General features: G+C 47.3%; 1 protein-coding gene across 1 annotated transcript; it reads right to left on the minus strand.

Annotated features, from left to right (window-relative positions):
* Positions 1-294: 294 nt before the first annotated feature.
* IL2RB (interleukin 2 receptor subunit beta) lies at positions 295-15666 on the minus strand. Its single transcript, XM_068142373.1, has 10 exons — positions 15596-15666; positions 14254-14351; positions 13800-13926; positions 12225-12330; positions 9933-10041; positions 9168-9316; positions 8648-8819; positions 6462-6558; positions 4552-4636; positions 295-3238 (listed from the first exon to the last, which is right to left on the minus strand). The coding sequence occupies exons 2-10, from the start codon at positions 14333-14335 to the stop codon at positions 2411-2413; spliced, it is 1755 nt and encodes a 584-aa protein (XP_067998474.1). The 5' UTR covers positions 14336-14351; positions 15596-15666; the 3' UTR covers positions 295-2410.
* Between the last annotated feature and the right edge of the window lie 1032 nt (positions 15667-16698).

Raw genomic sequence — 16698 nt, forward strand, 5'->3', positions numbered from 1 at the left:
CATTCACACCCAGCATAGCTCTCACTGCTCTCAGCTTGCCAGCTTGAAACCTGTCAGCATTTTCACAAAAAGGAGGGAAAATACTGAGCCAGCAAGATGGGCTTCAGGGACATGCAGCAGGATCACCTCCAGCTCTGCTTTCTGGTTTAGGTGGCTGAATCCCTTTGGGTAGGGAATAGGAATGGAAGCTAAAGGTATATTGGTCTGAGAAAAGATTTGCCAAGTACTGTGTTTATAAAAGCTGTTAATCCTTCCCCTCCACCCAAAAGAACAGACAAAAATCTGTGGGTTCTTTAATACTTCTTTTATTTACAGAGAGGCAAAGTTTTTCCTTTGTACTGATGTTAGCAGCAAGAATAATTGAAAAGCTTATGATGATCTACATTGGGTCAGGAGAGCCATCAGTACAGCCAGGTTCCTTGGCCCATGTGAGAGCAAATTGCCCATCAGTGGCAAGGGATTCAGTGTCTCTTTTTGAAGCTCATCTAGGAAGATTGTCAAAGCACTGCAAACAGCTGGGCAAGCCTTGTGCTTCCTTATCTAGGAAGCTGTAGCATCTTCTTCAGCTGCTGTCTCCTGGAGACAATACAGCAGTCTGTCTTTGGTGCAGATGGTGAAGAAGCTGATGAGAGAAGATGTATACCTTCCCCAGGCATCTCAGCTGCAGGCAGGCTCAAGTCCTTTGAGCAGCTCTTTTGAGGTGAAATCCAAGCCCATGGGTGACTCCCTAGCTGAGATTCATAACAACATTCAGGCTTCATAGTGTGAGGTCAGGTGATAGGCTGGGACTGGGACACAGGGGAAGCTCAATGCATGTACAGACAGAGGTAGAGAAGAATTCGTTCTGGGTGATACAGGGATGAAAGAAATGCCTACAAGCTTGATATCCTTGATATAAAAACTCTTAGAAGAAAGATCTTTAACACAGGGCTGGTATTTCCCCACTGCTGAACAGCCCAGAAACATAGCAAGAGAGCAGACAGACAGTACAGATGTTGAATGCAGGGCTGGCTGTAACCAGAACAGCTCATCTTCAGCCTTGCCACTTTTCTTCTGTGGTCTGCTGCTTTTTCTCAACCCAGATCAGCAAATGCAGAGGGAAAAGGAGGAAAAAAAACCCAACCCAAAATAAGTTATCTTTGCCATCCCCATTCTTTGTGAATGGATTGAGGGCTTCCCTTCAGGAAAGCTGCTGGTTCGTAGGTTAGTTTTCTGGGCTGGTGCACCACATCTTTGCCACTAATTAGGCAATGGTTTCCCTTGAGCAATGGAAGGAATGGGCAGCAGTGTTGAGGTGTTTTCCACTAATAGAGGATGTGGGATGAACTTATCTTATCGTAGTCAGAGAGCTGTGTTTTGCCAGCAGGGCAGAGAGAGACTTTCGATTTCATGAAAAATATTGCAGCAAGAATGGGAAATTGTGTGTCTGCTGTTCACTGCCTTCATCAAACCTGGAGGAGAAAAGGGGGAGGGGAGGGGATTTCCCCAGTATTTTTAACCTAGTAATGGGGATTTCTTTTTGACACCTCACTGCTTATACAGCTGACACGCTTGTGGCTCTGAGCTGACCTTAGAGGCTTGGGTTTAAAGCTGGACCAAGAAGCCTAGAATGTAATCTCTGATTAAAACATGAAGTGGAGACATCACAGAAAAAAAATTACACCCTTGGTCAGTCAGAAGGAGATCTTTTTTTGTCCATTTCATTACTGGCCCTGGCAGTGTTGCTGTGTCTTGTACAAAATCTCACAGCCACTTCTTCATGCACTTCTCCCTCCCATTAGAGGTTTTCAGGCTGGGATGAGGCAAATGGATCATGTGCCTGCTCAGCCTCAAAGCTGAGTGCTATTTTACACCAAGATGCAGAGCATGGAAATGCTTGCACAGCTGTCTACTGGGAGCTGGAGAGGAAAGAAAATGCTGGTGAGGTTTGGGATGGCACTTGAGCAGTGCGGGAAGTGGTTTCTGTGCCATCATATATACAGTAATAGCAGAAACAGGTTCAGTTGGGAAGGTGAGTTCTTGCTGGCATGTATGCCAGGCTTCTATGTCTCCATTAGCTGTGTAGCCACTGAACATCTTTAATGTGGCTTTCTCATTCTCCATGTGTTGCTTTACTTTCTACTGGTTATCCATGCAAAATATCTTCTCATTTCCAGTGATCTGCTTCACCAGCTCTTTACCTTGGGAACTACTGCAACCCATGTAGCCATCCATGAATTTATACCTTGTCCCTCCTATAGCTTTGCTGGTTTTGCAGCCCTCTACAGTCACTGTGTTCTTCAGCCTCGTTTAAGAACCATCCCAGTGGGTTTGATGCAGAAGTCATTCATGTCCTGAATAGAAAATCTGTCCATCTAACTGACCCTGCAGAGAAAGCCTTTTCTACCTGTGGATTTCCTCCAGGGAAATCCTAGACAGAGTGATGGCTGTACTGGCTTTGGAGGTCCCTCAGAGAAAGGTAGGCACCAGTGTTTGGGACTTGGCTAGAGAAGATTGTTCTGCATGGATCCTCATCCTGGCTTTGCTTTAGATGTTGAGGCTGAGAGAAAGAAGAGGTAGCATGTGCTGCTGGTGTACAGGAGTCAGCTGGAGGGCCTGCCTCCCTACTCCTCTCTGCTGCATCGATAATATCACTGTCCTGCAGGTCTGGTGGGTCAGGAAAGTCAGTGTCCAGCTGGCACAGGGACTCATCAGGTTGTAAAGCTGCTTTGTCCATCACCACCTCATCCTGTTTCAGAGCTGCTGTTGGTAAGGTGCCTTCACTTGAACGGAGAGCTACAGACATAACCGTGTCCCCCTGGGCTTCACCTTCTCTCTCATTCACAAAGGAGCTGTTTTGGAAGCCCTGGCTTGCCTTGATACAGTGAAGAAAGTCATGGGATAACACAGGCATGTCCTCTGCCAGTGTGCAGAGGTCTGGGGAGGGGAGAGCACGGTAAGACTGGCCATCCTCGCTGCCACTACCCTCCTGGGTGAAAGGCTCATAGGTGAAGTAGACCTGACAGGGCTCAATCTCAAAGGAGTTGGGAAGATGTAAGAAGAAGTAGCCTTGGTTGGTGAAGCAGCTGTACACAGAGTGCCCACTGGTTTCTTTGGGAGGATCAGGAGCCAAGGTTCCCTTGCAAAGTAGAAACTGGGATTCCTGGTCAGTCTTCTGTATCACCTCAAGCATGGAGATCTCTGGGGTTGTGCTGTTCACACAGTAGGAAGATGTGGAGAATGGGGAGGAGAGCCATTTCTGATGGGGAAGAAACACAGGACAGAGACTCAGTGAGGAACCAAATGTTTCTTCTCCTGGGCACTCACAGCAGTCGTGTGACCTTTTCTCTCTCCAAGCAAGAGCTCCTGGAGACTGTGGGGAGGAGAACTCACATTCATGATGTCTCATCTGCAGGATTTTCAGAGAGACTGTGTCTTTCTGTCACTTTGAAATAAGGAGCAGATCTTGCAGACCTCTGCTTTGAGATTTTTTGGGGGTGGAGTGGAAGATGGAGGATTAAAGTGAAAGGAAGCAAAGTATTGGAAGACTGTAAGATGGAGTGAAGGTGGAAACGTTGAAAGCAGTACTGAGATGTGTCTCATGCAATCTATTCATAGGTGCTGAACCAGTATCTGGTACATGGCCTTCTGCAGATTTCTCATCTAAAGTGCTCTTCCAGCCCCCTTGAGCCTAGATTTCCTTGCTCTCTCTGACTGACATCCTGCAGTGCATTATTATCCATTAAAGCAACCTGGTTTTGATAACAGTCAATTGCCTTTATGGCCACTAAAGCAACTTCTTTTTCTATTTCTGCACTGAGAAAGTATCTTCAGTGTCTGCTGCACCCCCTGCCCCCTTATTCTGCACTCTCTCCCTGTAATTATAAGCTTTCTAAGGCTTTTTACACTCGGGATTTTCCAAAGCTTTGCTGTCCTCTGGACCCTCTGCAGTTTTTTTGCCCCTTGGCATCACCTCCCACGGCTTGGATTTGACACTGCCTTTAATACTGCACAGAATAGTAATTGTCTCCTTGCAGCTACCCATATGCAGAGAGAGATTAGGAGAAGGGAGAGAGTGAGGGTGGAGAAAGAAGGGAAAGAGACAACAGGAATGCAGAAGACAGATAAGTACCATCCAGCATAATGACAATTCACATTAGGAGGGGAGGAAAGGCTCGCAGCCAGGAGGATGGGAGTGCAATAGGGAATCAAAGGAAATGCTGAGCAGCCCAGGGGAGCCTGGTAGGGACCAAGGTAGTGTAGAAGGGGATCTGAGAGGTCAAGCTCTCTCTCAGAAGTCCCTTCTTTTCTCTCAGGCTTCCCATCAGGGAAGCAGGGTGCTGAGGTTTTAGTGGTTTGCCATTTCTCAGTTCTGTAATTAGAGATTTCTTAGCTGAGTGTCAGGCTTTAGAAGGTCAGAAAATAAAACTTGAACAGAGAAAAACTCAGCAGCTGATGCTACAGGCACATGTTGGTCTGACAACTGGCTGTCCGTCCCACACATGTGCAGCCAGACTCTGCCTCCTCTCATTTCTCCCTCAGAATTACATGGCCCCATCCCCAGTCACATACCTGAATGTCACCTCCATGAACCGAAATGAGTGGGGGAAAGAACTTCTCAGGGTCTGGGATGTGAATTTTCAGGATCTTCTTAAACCTTGAGAAAAGAGAACAAGAAGGAGGAATAAAGCAGGACCTGATCTTGACCCCTCTGTAACTGTGGTGGGGGTAGGAAAGAGCACCACAGCTTATGGCTACTACCCTGATGTGGGGGAAAGGTAAAATAGGAACAAGTCTGAGTCATCTCCTTGCTCTCAAGTGAGCTACTGAAATACAGTCGCTGGGGGATGAGACACAGAGAGATTAAGTGGTTAACTGTGGCATTGGAAAACACACTGCCCTCAGCTTCTGCTTAGGGAAGCACAATCAACAGCCCACTGGTTTCTTCCCTGCCTTGGCTGGTCACCTCAACCTCTCCACCTACCCCCTCAAGCCCCTGTCCTGATGACAATCTGGGCAGGTCTCCCTCGCTTCTAAGCTCCAGCTGCTGTGAGCTGCCCAATCTTTTTTTGTTGCCACCATGGGGACTCAGAGGACCACATGGCCTGAGTGGGACCATCACTGGCAAGGCTGTGATGCAGCTCTCTGCCCTGTTAGCAAGATGCTGCATGGTATAGCTAGGACACACTGGCTGTGCAAGGCATCCAAGTATGCCTTGCATCAGTCTTGAGGCCTTCACTTAACTGGAACCAGTGTGTTGTCATCCTGAGGCAGAATGAAGTTATCTGACCTGCTTCTCAGTCCCTCAGAGACATTGGCTGATCCTGTCAGCTCTTTTCTGAAGTTTGCTGTGGGATGCTCTGAGGAAAGACCCTCATGACCTCTGGAGGCAATGCATGTACTCTCTGAAGCATCAGAATTTGCTAGTTCTTGCATATAAACTACCTTACCTCACTGCAGATGCTATTTTTATTCATGCATGTCTAATCCTTCCTTGGATCTTACCTCAGCATTATCCTCCATCCAGTTCCCCTAGGTTAATTATACTCCATGGAGAAAGGAGGCTTTTTCATCTCTCTCTGGTGCCACATAGCTAGCACTTCCTTATCTTTAGCTTATGGCTCAAGGTAAAAAACAGTGACCAGTGACTTTCTCAGTATCTATCTGGTATCTGTCTATCTTCAACATGCTTCTCCTTCTTTGCTTACAGAGAAGCCATCCAGCCTCTGCTGCCTCTTTCCTGAGAATATTTCTCCTGGCCCCCTGTCACAAACATCAGCACTCTGCCTCCTTCTCCCTGTCCTGAGATGAGAAAACCTGTGGCCATTCCTAACCTTGCCATGATGGAAGGTCACCCTCTATTACTGCACAGGGTAACATTGTGAGACACTTTTAGTCCTGAGTAGAAGTAGTGTCTGGGTAGAAAAGCTGTTGAAGAGGTCTTTAAAGCATCACATAGATGTTTACCAGCATGTGATGAGACACCTTAGAAGGGCACAGACCAGGGAGAGGAAGAATTGTGCTTCTCACTCAGGAATTTTGCCTACAGACCAAATATCATCTGAGCCCTTGCTGGAGTGTTTAAATGAGAACATAGTGGTACATAGGCTTTCTTGTTCCTCTCTACTGAGAGAGTGCTCCACCCAGTGCCATGCTGTTTGAGAGGCAATTTTGGTGCATCCTTGCCAGGGAACACCAATTTAACCCCTGGACAACAGAACTATTGAGGCAGCTGGTTTTAATTCAGCCGAGGTATGGCCCCAAGTCACAGGAGCAAGGCACAATGTGATGATGGTGTTGAAACCACATCATCTTGGGGGGTGATATGTGTCCCCAGAAAAATGTCAAGAGATTGAGCTATCAATCATGTTTTAAAGTGACTTTTTACCCTCAGTAATGCCAAGGAAAAAAAATAACCCAGGTTTGAGAAGACACACAGGATACAGGAGAGGAAAAGGAAGGAAAACGTGATTCTCATTTACCATTTCAGGGTCCGTAAGTTAATGAGGAAGGCAGTCCCAATGACCACAAAGAGGCAGGTGCTCACTACAAGAACTGGCAGGACTGTCCTGGATGTTTCTACAAGATGAAAGAGAACAAGGGAGTTGCTGTGAAAATTTAGCCAGGGTTCTGTAGGCAGGGGCTGCAGCCCTTCCATGGCTGTTAAAGGTGATCAAAATGGGCCTTTATTATAATTTTATATGACATTGCAGTATTATAATGCAATGATATATTGCAAACAGAGAACATAGCACAAGATAATGGTATTTTATTGTTATTAATCATACAGGTCATAGAATAGAATAGAATAGCATTAACCATATTGGGAAAGACCATCGAGTCCAACCTACCATCACCCAACACTATCTAATCAACTAAACCATGGCACCAAGAGCCCCATCCAGTCTCTTCCTAAACACCTCCAGTGATGGTGACTCCACCACCTCCCCAGGCAGCCCATTCCAATGGCCAATCACTCTTTCTGTGAAGAACTTCTTCCTAATATCCAGCCTAATCCTCCCCTGGTGCAGCTTGAGACTGTGTCCTCTTGTTCTGCTGCATAGCTTAGGATGCCTTTGAGACGACACAAGTTTCAGAGTCTACTTGACATTGCTCAGTAGATATTTTGTGCTGAACAGCTTGAACTCCCTGTTCACAACTGCACCACAGCTGGAGGTTGCCACAGATGAAGTACCACAGCCTACTGGCTGAAGTGTTTAGCAACCTGTCTCGTTGCAAAGGAAAGCAAGGAGTCCTAAATTCAGCTTAAGTGGAACTGGGGGCTTGAAGCAGCATTATGAGTCATCTGGAGAGACATAGGATTCATGGGTCTCTGAGGAGGACCAAGGATGGAGAAGGTTAGGGGTCAAGGGGCTGGCTGCTTTCTTTGGAGAGGTGTAGGGAAGTTTTAAGAGGCTAGGGGAGGTACAGCTTTCCACCATATTTAAGTACTTGGAAGGTAGGGTCAGGGAAAAAAGCCTGACTTCCCACACTGCCAGTGCTGCCAGTACTCCTCAGGCTTGTCTGGCATCATCTCAAACTTCTCTTAATCTCTTTCATATACATCTCCCTAGCATACATTTGCTTGGTCTTGCTGTTCTGCTGACTGTCTCCTCTGCCTGCTCCTTCACCTCCCTCCCTCCCTAGCATCCCTTGGTCTGGGCCTGCAGAGCCTCTTTGGAGTAGTTGTGAGGGAGCAGAACGAAATAAAAGGCGGAGGATACATTTTTAGGACATTCTTTCTTTGCCTGTCCTTGAGAGGCTGCTCAGATCAGTTTGTCTCTTCTGCCTCTGGTACCCTGGTTATCTTTGGGCCTTGGTTGCTATGACAACTGGTTGCGGCTGTATCCTATTCATTGACATCACACGCTGTCAAAATTTGATCGCCACAGCAACACAGTGCCCTTTCTAAACATAGCTCCTCTGTTTATACCAGCACCAGGCACAACAGGGAGGGGCTGAGCAGGGGCAGAGAGGGGCTGACACGAGAAGGAACAACCTCTATCTGCTTATTTTTCAGAAGAGAAATGACAGGGGCTACAACCAATGACTCACTGAACAGACTTGCTCAGGGCACCCATCTTTCAAGGCTGGAGGTGTCCCCCACGCTGTGCTTCGCAGCAATGACTGATGGAAGTCTCAGCAGATCCTTTTGGGAAGGACTTAACATGCATGTAAGTCTTTTCCATTCTCAGTGAGGCTTTGCTTCCTAGGCTCAGGTGTCCTTTGGTTCAGGAGCTGAGTACTCTGTTTCACTACATTTCACTGATCAATGACTTGGATGGACTGGGCCCTTTCACAAAGCTGGATTTAAGTTCCTGGGTCAAATTAGCACCTGGTAAAATGCCAGTCCTGGCCACTGCTTCTGCAGTCCAAACACTTGGCCTTACTGCTCTGGGGAAGCAGTCCCTGATTTACATCTTGTGGATTTTGCCTGACTTCTTGAAGTCAGAAAGCCTGTGTTAAGGTCGGGAGCCTTTGCGCTTAAGCCATGATGAGCTAGCCTGACCTGATGTATTAGGAAGGACAGGTTGTTTCCAGCCTTTCTATTGCTCTTTGGTCAGCGTAATCCTCTCTACCCATCTTACTCCAGCTTCTCAGCCTGCTGTGGCTCTGTTATGCTGTTTTCCCTCCCCTCCAAGTCAAACTGCCCGACTTTGATGCTTACCTTCAGCATGTGTGCTCCACAGTATTGTCTCACTCCAGTCACTCCAGACGCCTTTGCAGGTACTTGAGGCACTTGGCCTTGCACGAACAGCTGCCTCATATTTGGAGTTGGGCGAGAGGCTCTCAAACACCACCCACATCTGGTCCTGTAAAATGGTGAAGTTCCTGGCCTCCTGGGAGTAGGGCACAATTAAAGCATCGTCAATAACCTGGCTTACAGCCTCACATACCCATCTCTCCCAAGGTTCTTGTCCTAAGAGAGGACTTCTCTCAGATTCTTAAAGCTTGTGCACTGCTCGTCCACCCTGGTGGAAAATTCCTCTTTGCTTTGTTGGGTTTTTTGGTGCTGTTTTGGTTTGGTTTTAGTGATTTTTTAAAATGATTTTATTTTATTTTACTTTATCCCTTTCAGGTCTGTCTTGGAGCTATGTGGGCTTCTTTGTGAGAGCAAAAGTTCTGGGTGAGGTAAAGAAAACCAGGTTCATATGGTGACAAGTCCCACTACCAACCTCTGTACTCACCTCCCAGGACTGACTCGTGGTTCGGTACCGCACTTGATATTCCCTCTCCCCCTCCAAATAGTGAGAAGAAATATTCAGGCTCCATGTTAAGTTGTAGGTGTTTTCATTTCTGCTAACCAGCTGAAGATTTCCTGGAGGCCTCAGTTTTACTGGAAAGAGAGAAGGAGCAGGACTGGTACTCTCCACAGTGTCACAGAATCACAGAATCACCAAGGTGGGAAGAGACCTCAAAGACCATCGAGTCCAACCTGTCACCACAGACCTCATGACTAGACCATGGCACCAAGTGCCACATCCAATCCCCTCTTGAACACCGCCAGGGATGTCTGTCCATAACAGGACTCCACTGCAAAGCTCACTGCAGCAGTGGTGTCCTGACTGTGCTCTCGGATTCCAGTCAGCCACAGCCACACAAGATGGTTGTGAGCTCCCTGTCACTGTTCCTCCTTCTTCCCCACTGTTGCTGACAGCAAAAGGCCTGTTGTCTCCACTCTACATTAAAGGCAGCTCCTGCTGTGAGCCTGTGAGAATGGCTTCCACAATCAGTGCAATCAAACATGTCCATGCATCCTGTCTCATAGGGGTGATCCACAAGGCTATTCTAGGGACAGGAATGGAGCATTTCTGGGAGACAGCTGCTTCCCAACTGCTCTTTCAGAGAGCTACAGCCACAAGGGACAGAATTACACAGACTGTGTGGGGAAGAGAAATGACCTATCATTTTGTGGGGAAGCTTCAGAGACTTCAAGCCAGCTGAGTACTCACTGTTTGCAAGTGGTCTGAAATCTTCTATTTGCACAGCTATAGACTGATCCTCTCCTGTCTGGCAGTGGACAGACATGGTAAGACGGTCGGCAGCAGTGAAGCATTGAGTCTGCAAGGAAAGTTTACCATCACTGACACTGCAGCCTCATCAGTAAACATTCAGATGTCTAAACATTGCCTATGTATAAGAGGTTCAACAATACATGAAAATAAGTATGGGTAACGTTAGTGGCTGAAAAGCAGAGGCCTCAGTGGTGAGCAAGGAACCAAAGGTTTCATAGAATCATGGAATGCATCATGTTGGAAGGGACACTTGAAGGTCATCTTGTCCAAACCCCCTGCAGTGAGCAACTAGCTCCCAGCTAGATCAGGTTGCTCAGGGCTCCATCAAGTCTGATCTTTCACATCTTCAGTGATGGAGCCTTTACCACCTCTCTTGGCACCCTGTTCTAGTATTTCACTACTGTCATTATAAAGAACTTCCTCCTAATGCCCATCCTAAATCTACCCTGCTCTAGATTTACACTTCATGTGCTTGGAATGTTTGTTCATTGGCAAGAAGGACACAAAATATTGTGATATGCTTGCTTGCTTTCTAGGATTGCTGTATGTGCTGCCTAAGCAGGAAAATATTACCCATACTTTCTGTGGGTGACATTTGTTGAGTAAGACCCTTTCTACTAAAATACTCTGTGTTCACTAGCAAGACTGAGATGATGATAGTATTAAATGCAACTCTTGAAATGCAATGCTATTAAAAGGACACCTGCATCATGCAGTATTAAATATGCAATAGGGAAATTAGCCTGATTAGAATGAAAAGGCATCGGAGCCGTTTACCAACCCTGCAATTTGTCTCTGCGCTTGATGTGCAAATGTAAGAAAGCTTTTCTGTCATTAGAGCTGGTTGTGACTTAATCAATAAGGAGAATTAGCTCATATTTGGGTGAGGGTTTTTTTTTCTGGAAGCACAAGGACTGTAGTAACCCTGGGTATGACCGAAGGACTAAGCAACTAAGCTGGTGAGAGACCTATAGAGTAAGTCTTATGAAGAGCAGCTGAGGGAATTGGGGCTGTCTCATTTGAGGAAGAAGAGGCTGAGGAGAGCCTTCTACAACTACCTAAATAGACAAAATAGGTAGGTGTTGGTCTCTTCTCACAGGTAATTCTCACTGGAACAGGTTGCCCAGGGAGGTGGTGGAAGCCTCATCCCTGGAGGTTTTTAAGGCCAGGCTGGATGTGGCTGTGAGCAACCTGATCCAGTGTGAGGTGTCCCTGCCCATGGCAGAGGGGTTGGAACTAGATGATCCTTGAGGTGCCTTCCAACTCTAACAATTCTATGATTCTATAATTCTAATTAGTGATATAACAAGAAGGAACAGCTTCAAGCTTCACCAGGGGAGGTTTAGACTAGCCATTAAGAAATTTTCTTTGTCTGAAAGAATAGTCAAGCAATGGAACAGGCTGCCCAGGGAGGTAGTGGAGGCCCTACCCCTGGAGATAATCAAGATTAAACTTGATGAATCCCTGAGCAGCCTGATCTAGTTGGGGATGTCCCTGCTCACTGCAGGAGGGTTGGACAAGATGACCATGAAGGGTCCCTTCCAACATCTCTGAATGTGTTTAAAGGTCTTTTAGATGTGGCATTTATCAACATAGTTTAGCGGTGAACTTGGTGGGGTAGGATTAATGATTGGACCTGGTGATCTCAAGGGTCTTTTCCAACCTGAATGATTCTGCAATTCTGTGAAATATGTAGTGAGTCTATACAAGGAATGATTTAAATAAAGAATAATAGCTAAAGGATTTGTATCACCATTAGCTCCAGGGTTGTGTTGCTGCTGCATCTTGCATTTGACACATCTAACCAAACTTCACAGTAGTTAATGATCTGGAAAATGGTACTGCTCTCTTCAAGAAAAATGAAGTCAAGAGGTGATCTCAGAGCTGGTGGTGATGTCCATCCCTCATCAGAGGAAGGGATTAAGGCCAAATACAAGTAACTGAGTTATGGGATACTGCATACGATCCATCTGACCTGCACCCCTTTTACGTGTGTCTGGTCAACATGGCCCAGACCACAATGAAGCGAGTCCTTCCTGCAGGGGAACCCACAGAGGTGATGCGTATCAACAACACACAGCATCAAGCCCAGCTCCATAACTGGAGTCAGGGATTAGGGTTGGGGTTTTTACCCTGCTCCTGAGTGTCATGCTGTTTGTACCCCCAAAATCCACATACAAATCCTTACCACCTTGTCACTAGCCAGAACATCCCAGATGATTTACTCACGTTACTGTTTTTGCTGAAGGTCTTGATGCATCTCCTCAGTCCCGTCATGTGTTCTGCCTTGGGTAATTCACAGTGCTCCTTGAGTTCTTCAAGTAAGGGAGAAAACCTGTGTCTTAAGCAGGAGAACTCAGTGAGCTGGGGAGGCTGTTTTGTATTTAGTCAAACTTTATACACCACCAAAGGCCTTGCAAAGTATTTTGCATCCTAACAGATTTGCTGAACAGGTTACAAGAAGGATGTAATCTCACTTTCTCTCCAAATGGGATGTGCTCCTAAGTGGAGAGTCAATGCATCCCAGTCATTTCAAGCCAAAGATAACAGTAGGTTTCCAGTTTCCAAGTCTTCACAAAACCCTCTTGCTACCTCTTCTTCCTGTTGATTTCAGAGGGTTGTGCAGAGCCCAAGCACACCTGCTGCCCACAAGTGCACCAAAATGAGCCTGGAAGACAGGTGCCTTTTCAGCCCCTCTGGGTTTTACAAGTTTCCTTCAAGCCTCTGACAGTCCTGTAAGATCTCAGATACTGAAAGGGATGTATCTTCTGAACCAGGTCCCATCCCAGTCAACCAGGACCATATGTTACACTTGGCAGCACTGTGCGAAGACCTCTTCTACTCTGACATGGGTGGCTGGACAGCATAAGATGGACTATGGCACAGGGGTGATAGTGTGAGAGAGTATCCATGGGGCTGTAGGTGAGGGTGTTTCAGACTGAGCTGTCTGCTCTAGCCTTGAGAGGTGATGTCCTAGAGCTCTGGACAGACAAAGGCACAGTTCCAAACTCAGACCAAATTCAAGCCCCAGGCTCTGTGATTTACATCCATGAAGCAACATATATGTTTTGGCTCCCTAGATCCACGCACCAGGCCTCTGAACCTGTTTGCCCATCTGACCCCACTGGAGGTGTCTCTATGACAGCCACAAGCAACCCACTCCCTGCCAGAATCATACTGAGCCTCTTCTTGTGACAGGCACCCAGGGAAGCCTTGGGTTAGGGTGGTAGCTCTGTTAGCTGGGGATGTCACACACAGAGACCACAGAGACTTAGTCCTCACTGCAGTGCCAGCCACTCACCTACCCCTCTGCTGGGAGATGTGTGGGAGAGGCAAGCATCATGAACTAAGAGAGATTAAATGTACAGGGAACATAAGACAAACAATATTTTCCTTCATTTATGGTCGTGCAGGGTGCAACATCCCAGCTCATCCTAGCCTCTCTATAACTTTAATTCCACCTTCCTCCACCCCTACCTCTATCCTTTTCCATTGAAAATATCTCAGTCCAGAGGGTGGCTACCAAGGAAGAGATTTGGTTTTTTAAAAACGAAGGCAAAGCCTTAGAGCTGGAAGATGAGCTGTGCTAGACAGTTTGAAACTGTCAGATGACAGACTGAAACAGTGGCCAGCATCTCAGCCAACGCGGGGTCAGAGAGAGCGTTCAAGGCAAAGACCTTCGGCTCTGTGGCTGCTCTACACCTGGCCTGGGGAGGGAACACCTGCATCTTTGTTAGGTGGCAAACTTTCCAGGACAGTTTTTATTCAAAGCATTGGCATTCCTCAACTTCTCCAGTCACCCACCTGCCACAGAAATCTAACTTGGATACAATCTCCAGTTGACATGGTGCTTCAACCAGGTCCCTGCTTGGCTTCCAGTCACAGAATAGAGCTGCCCGTGAGTCATACCAGCAAGTCAGGCTGGAGACACCTGCCAGAGGAGATGGACAACAGTGTGGCTGAATTAATAATGATACTTGTCATCAACCACCACCCTGGACAGTTCTGCCTCATCCCAAATTACAGACTGCCTCCTCTTCAGGATAACTATCTCCAAGAGGAAAGGCAGAGACACTCACTTCTCTATGTCCTTGGAGATCGATGTGCTCATAAGAGAACTGTAGCTATTGCAGTGTCCTCTGGCTGTATGTTACAACATGAACACCACACAGCAATGCACCATGGCACACAGAGTCTTTTATCTGAACCCCTCTCCCTGCTCACCCAGCTGGCATTGGTGAAGGGAATAATTTCTTACCTTGTGCTGAATCTGATGCTTGTGAGAGAGGTGTGATGCTGAACAGCCAGAGGTAACACAGGGGCAACAAAGAAGGCTTCATCTGTGCTGGTGGCACACTGAAAAAGAGAGAATCGCCCCCAGTATAACTCAGCAATGCAAATTAGGAAGGTGTCATCTCAGGGGAGGTATCCACTGTCCTAGGCTAGAGCTCAAAGGCAGTGACAATCTTCCAGGCTCAGAAGTTCATCTTGCTTCCACTCCAGGGTCTGTGCTTTCCCCTCAGCACCTCACTGTTTTTCTGCCTTGTGTGCTTTGCTCAGCACTGAAACCATTCTCAGTGCAGCACAGAGAGTCTGTTTGCAGGAGTAATGCCTTTTGGAAGTGGATGTATGGGTGCACAGCATCGTGTGTGTGTTGGTTCAGGCTGCTTGCTGACTCAGGTAGAGAGTGCTGCCTTGGTTGCTTGTGCTTTGAAGAGTTTCTTCTTTTGGTAAGCCTTAGGGCTGAAATAACTAGGTGCTTGCTGAGTAAGGGGGGTTTCTGTCTGCAACTGACAAAAGGCAGTTGCAGAGCTCATGGCTTAGGAGGTAGATTTTGAGTGGTTTGTATGGGACAGAAGGGGAAATCAGGGAGAAGGAGTTTCCCAGGTTCTGGAAAGTCAAGAATTTACTATATCCCAAAATACCACAGAAACCATGCACCACCTTCAATAACTACAGCCTGCTCTGCTTTAAGATGTAGCAGAAAATTTGAACTTTGTAACCAGGAAATTCTGCAGCATCCCTTATCTACCTGTGGCACACAGGGAGACTCCTTATCATATTAAACCCGAACAGCCATGCTCCGTATTAGACAGAGTGGGCTTGTGGGCTTCTTGTCCAAGCCTCCCCCTCTCCCCATCCACCTAGATGCCTGTACCTCGAGGTGTGCCTCTGGCAACAGTAGAAAGGATCATCCTCACCTCTTAGCAAGTCTGGAGCACAGGCAGAGCTGAGCAAAACGAGGCAAAGTCCCAGTGGACCTTGCTGGGACTGCCAGGGGTGCAAGAAGAGAAGCTTTATAAAGGGCTGGCATGAGGCATGTTGTCAGTTCCCGTTGTGATAAAAGATTAGGTTCAGATGAAGGAAAACATGACGACAATGCATTAACAGACAAAGAGGAGAGAGAAAGGGAAAGAAAGCAGGCGGTGTGGTTGTGAGATGTGGAGTATGATTTGAGAGGACTGTGGAGAGACAGAGAGATAAATACGTGCTCAGCCCTTCCCAGCGGTGAGATTCAGTTTGTCAGACTGAAACTCCTTCCAGTATGCTTTTCAGATCAGCCACCCCCGTGCAGGAGAGAGCTGGCATCACCACTTTACCTTCCAGCTCCAGGCACTGAATGGTCCAGATGAAGGGAGTCCCGGAGATCAGGTTGAGGGGCTGGATAGAAGCAGGTGCTGGCTGGGGAAGGGAGAAAGGGAGAGGGCTGGAGGTGGATATCCCAGCTCAGTGCATGCCCAAGTGTCAGCCAGCACTGCTGGCACAAGAAGAAAGGTGCCTCCAGCCCAACAGTTCTGCTGTGGAGCCGTTCCTCTCCTACGTGCTTGGTCTCTCTCTGTCTTCTCCCTCTCACCTTTGCACAGGAAGCTGCTGCTTGCTTGCCTTGTCAGACTGAGACGAGGCCCAGAAGTATCGAAAGGGCTAGTGAGGCCGAGAATAAAAAGCCCCAAACCACGTCCTACTTCCTGCTGCTAAAGCAATAGGTGCAGAAACAAGGGTGGAGGGATCAGGTGTTATCTTGCAGTGCTCAGATATACTGGGATCAGTTTGTGGCTATTGCTGGGAAGCAAAAGAGAGAGGGAGAAGGATCTGTCCTCTTAGGACAGTGGGTCCATAGTCTTCTCTTCTGTACACCCACACAGATCATTTATATTGTTCTCAGGGTCTGCACACGTGCTCAGATCACTTTGAAACTAGGGGTAGGAGTCAGTCTGCAGTGGAAATACTGTGGACCACTTTGTGCAGAATAACTCAAGTCATTGACCTAAGCACCACCAGAATGAAACCAGCCTCCTCATCAGTGCCCCAGTTTCAGAGGATCCATTCTGGGTTAGAGCAGGAGTGGAATGAGGGCAGTGCCGAGCGTGAGCCAGCTTGAGGCACAACCCTCATGCTTGGAAATGGAGTGACACCACAGGAACACCCATCCCATGGCCTATCTACCCAGCCAAGCACCCCACTTGCTCTGCAGAAGACAGAATCACCCACTCTGAGCTAAACCTTGCATCTATTTCAGACAGGCAACACCGCCCTGCAGCAGTTGCAGTGCCTGTTTGGCATAGCTTGTCCATGCAAAAGGCCAGGCAATGATACAAAAAACAGGTTCAGCTTCTCCCAGTGCTTCACATGCCTTCACCTTCACAGATGCATAACCTCTCACAGGTCCTGCAGAGGACCCTTAGTTTCAGAAGGTCCTTTCAAC

Source organism: Melanerpes formicivorus, unplaced genomic scaffold (genome assembly GCF_026170545.1).
Source record: "Melanerpes formicivorus ecotype bairdi unplaced genomic scaffold, bMelFor1.0.p_v2 SCAF_8, whole genome shotgun sequence".
Lineage (NCBI taxonomy): Eukaryota > Metazoa > Chordata > Aves > Piciformes > Picidae > Melanerpes > Melanerpes formicivorus.

Excerpts from the sequence above, each read along its gene's own strand:
- IL2RB (XM_068142373.1), bottom strand. The coding sequence starts at position 14,335 with ATGAAGCCTTCTTTGTTGCCCCTGTGTTACCTCTGGCTGTTCAGCATC. Across the intron at positions 13,927-14,253 it reads AGCATCAGATTCAGCACAAG|GTGTCTCCAGCCTGACTTGC; the intron begins GTAAGAAATTAT and ends CTCCTCTGGCAG. Across the intron at positions 12,331-13,799 it reads AAGTTAGATTTCTGTGGCAG|GTTTTCTCCCTTACTTGAAG; the intron begins GTGGGTGACTGG and ends CTTAAGACACAG.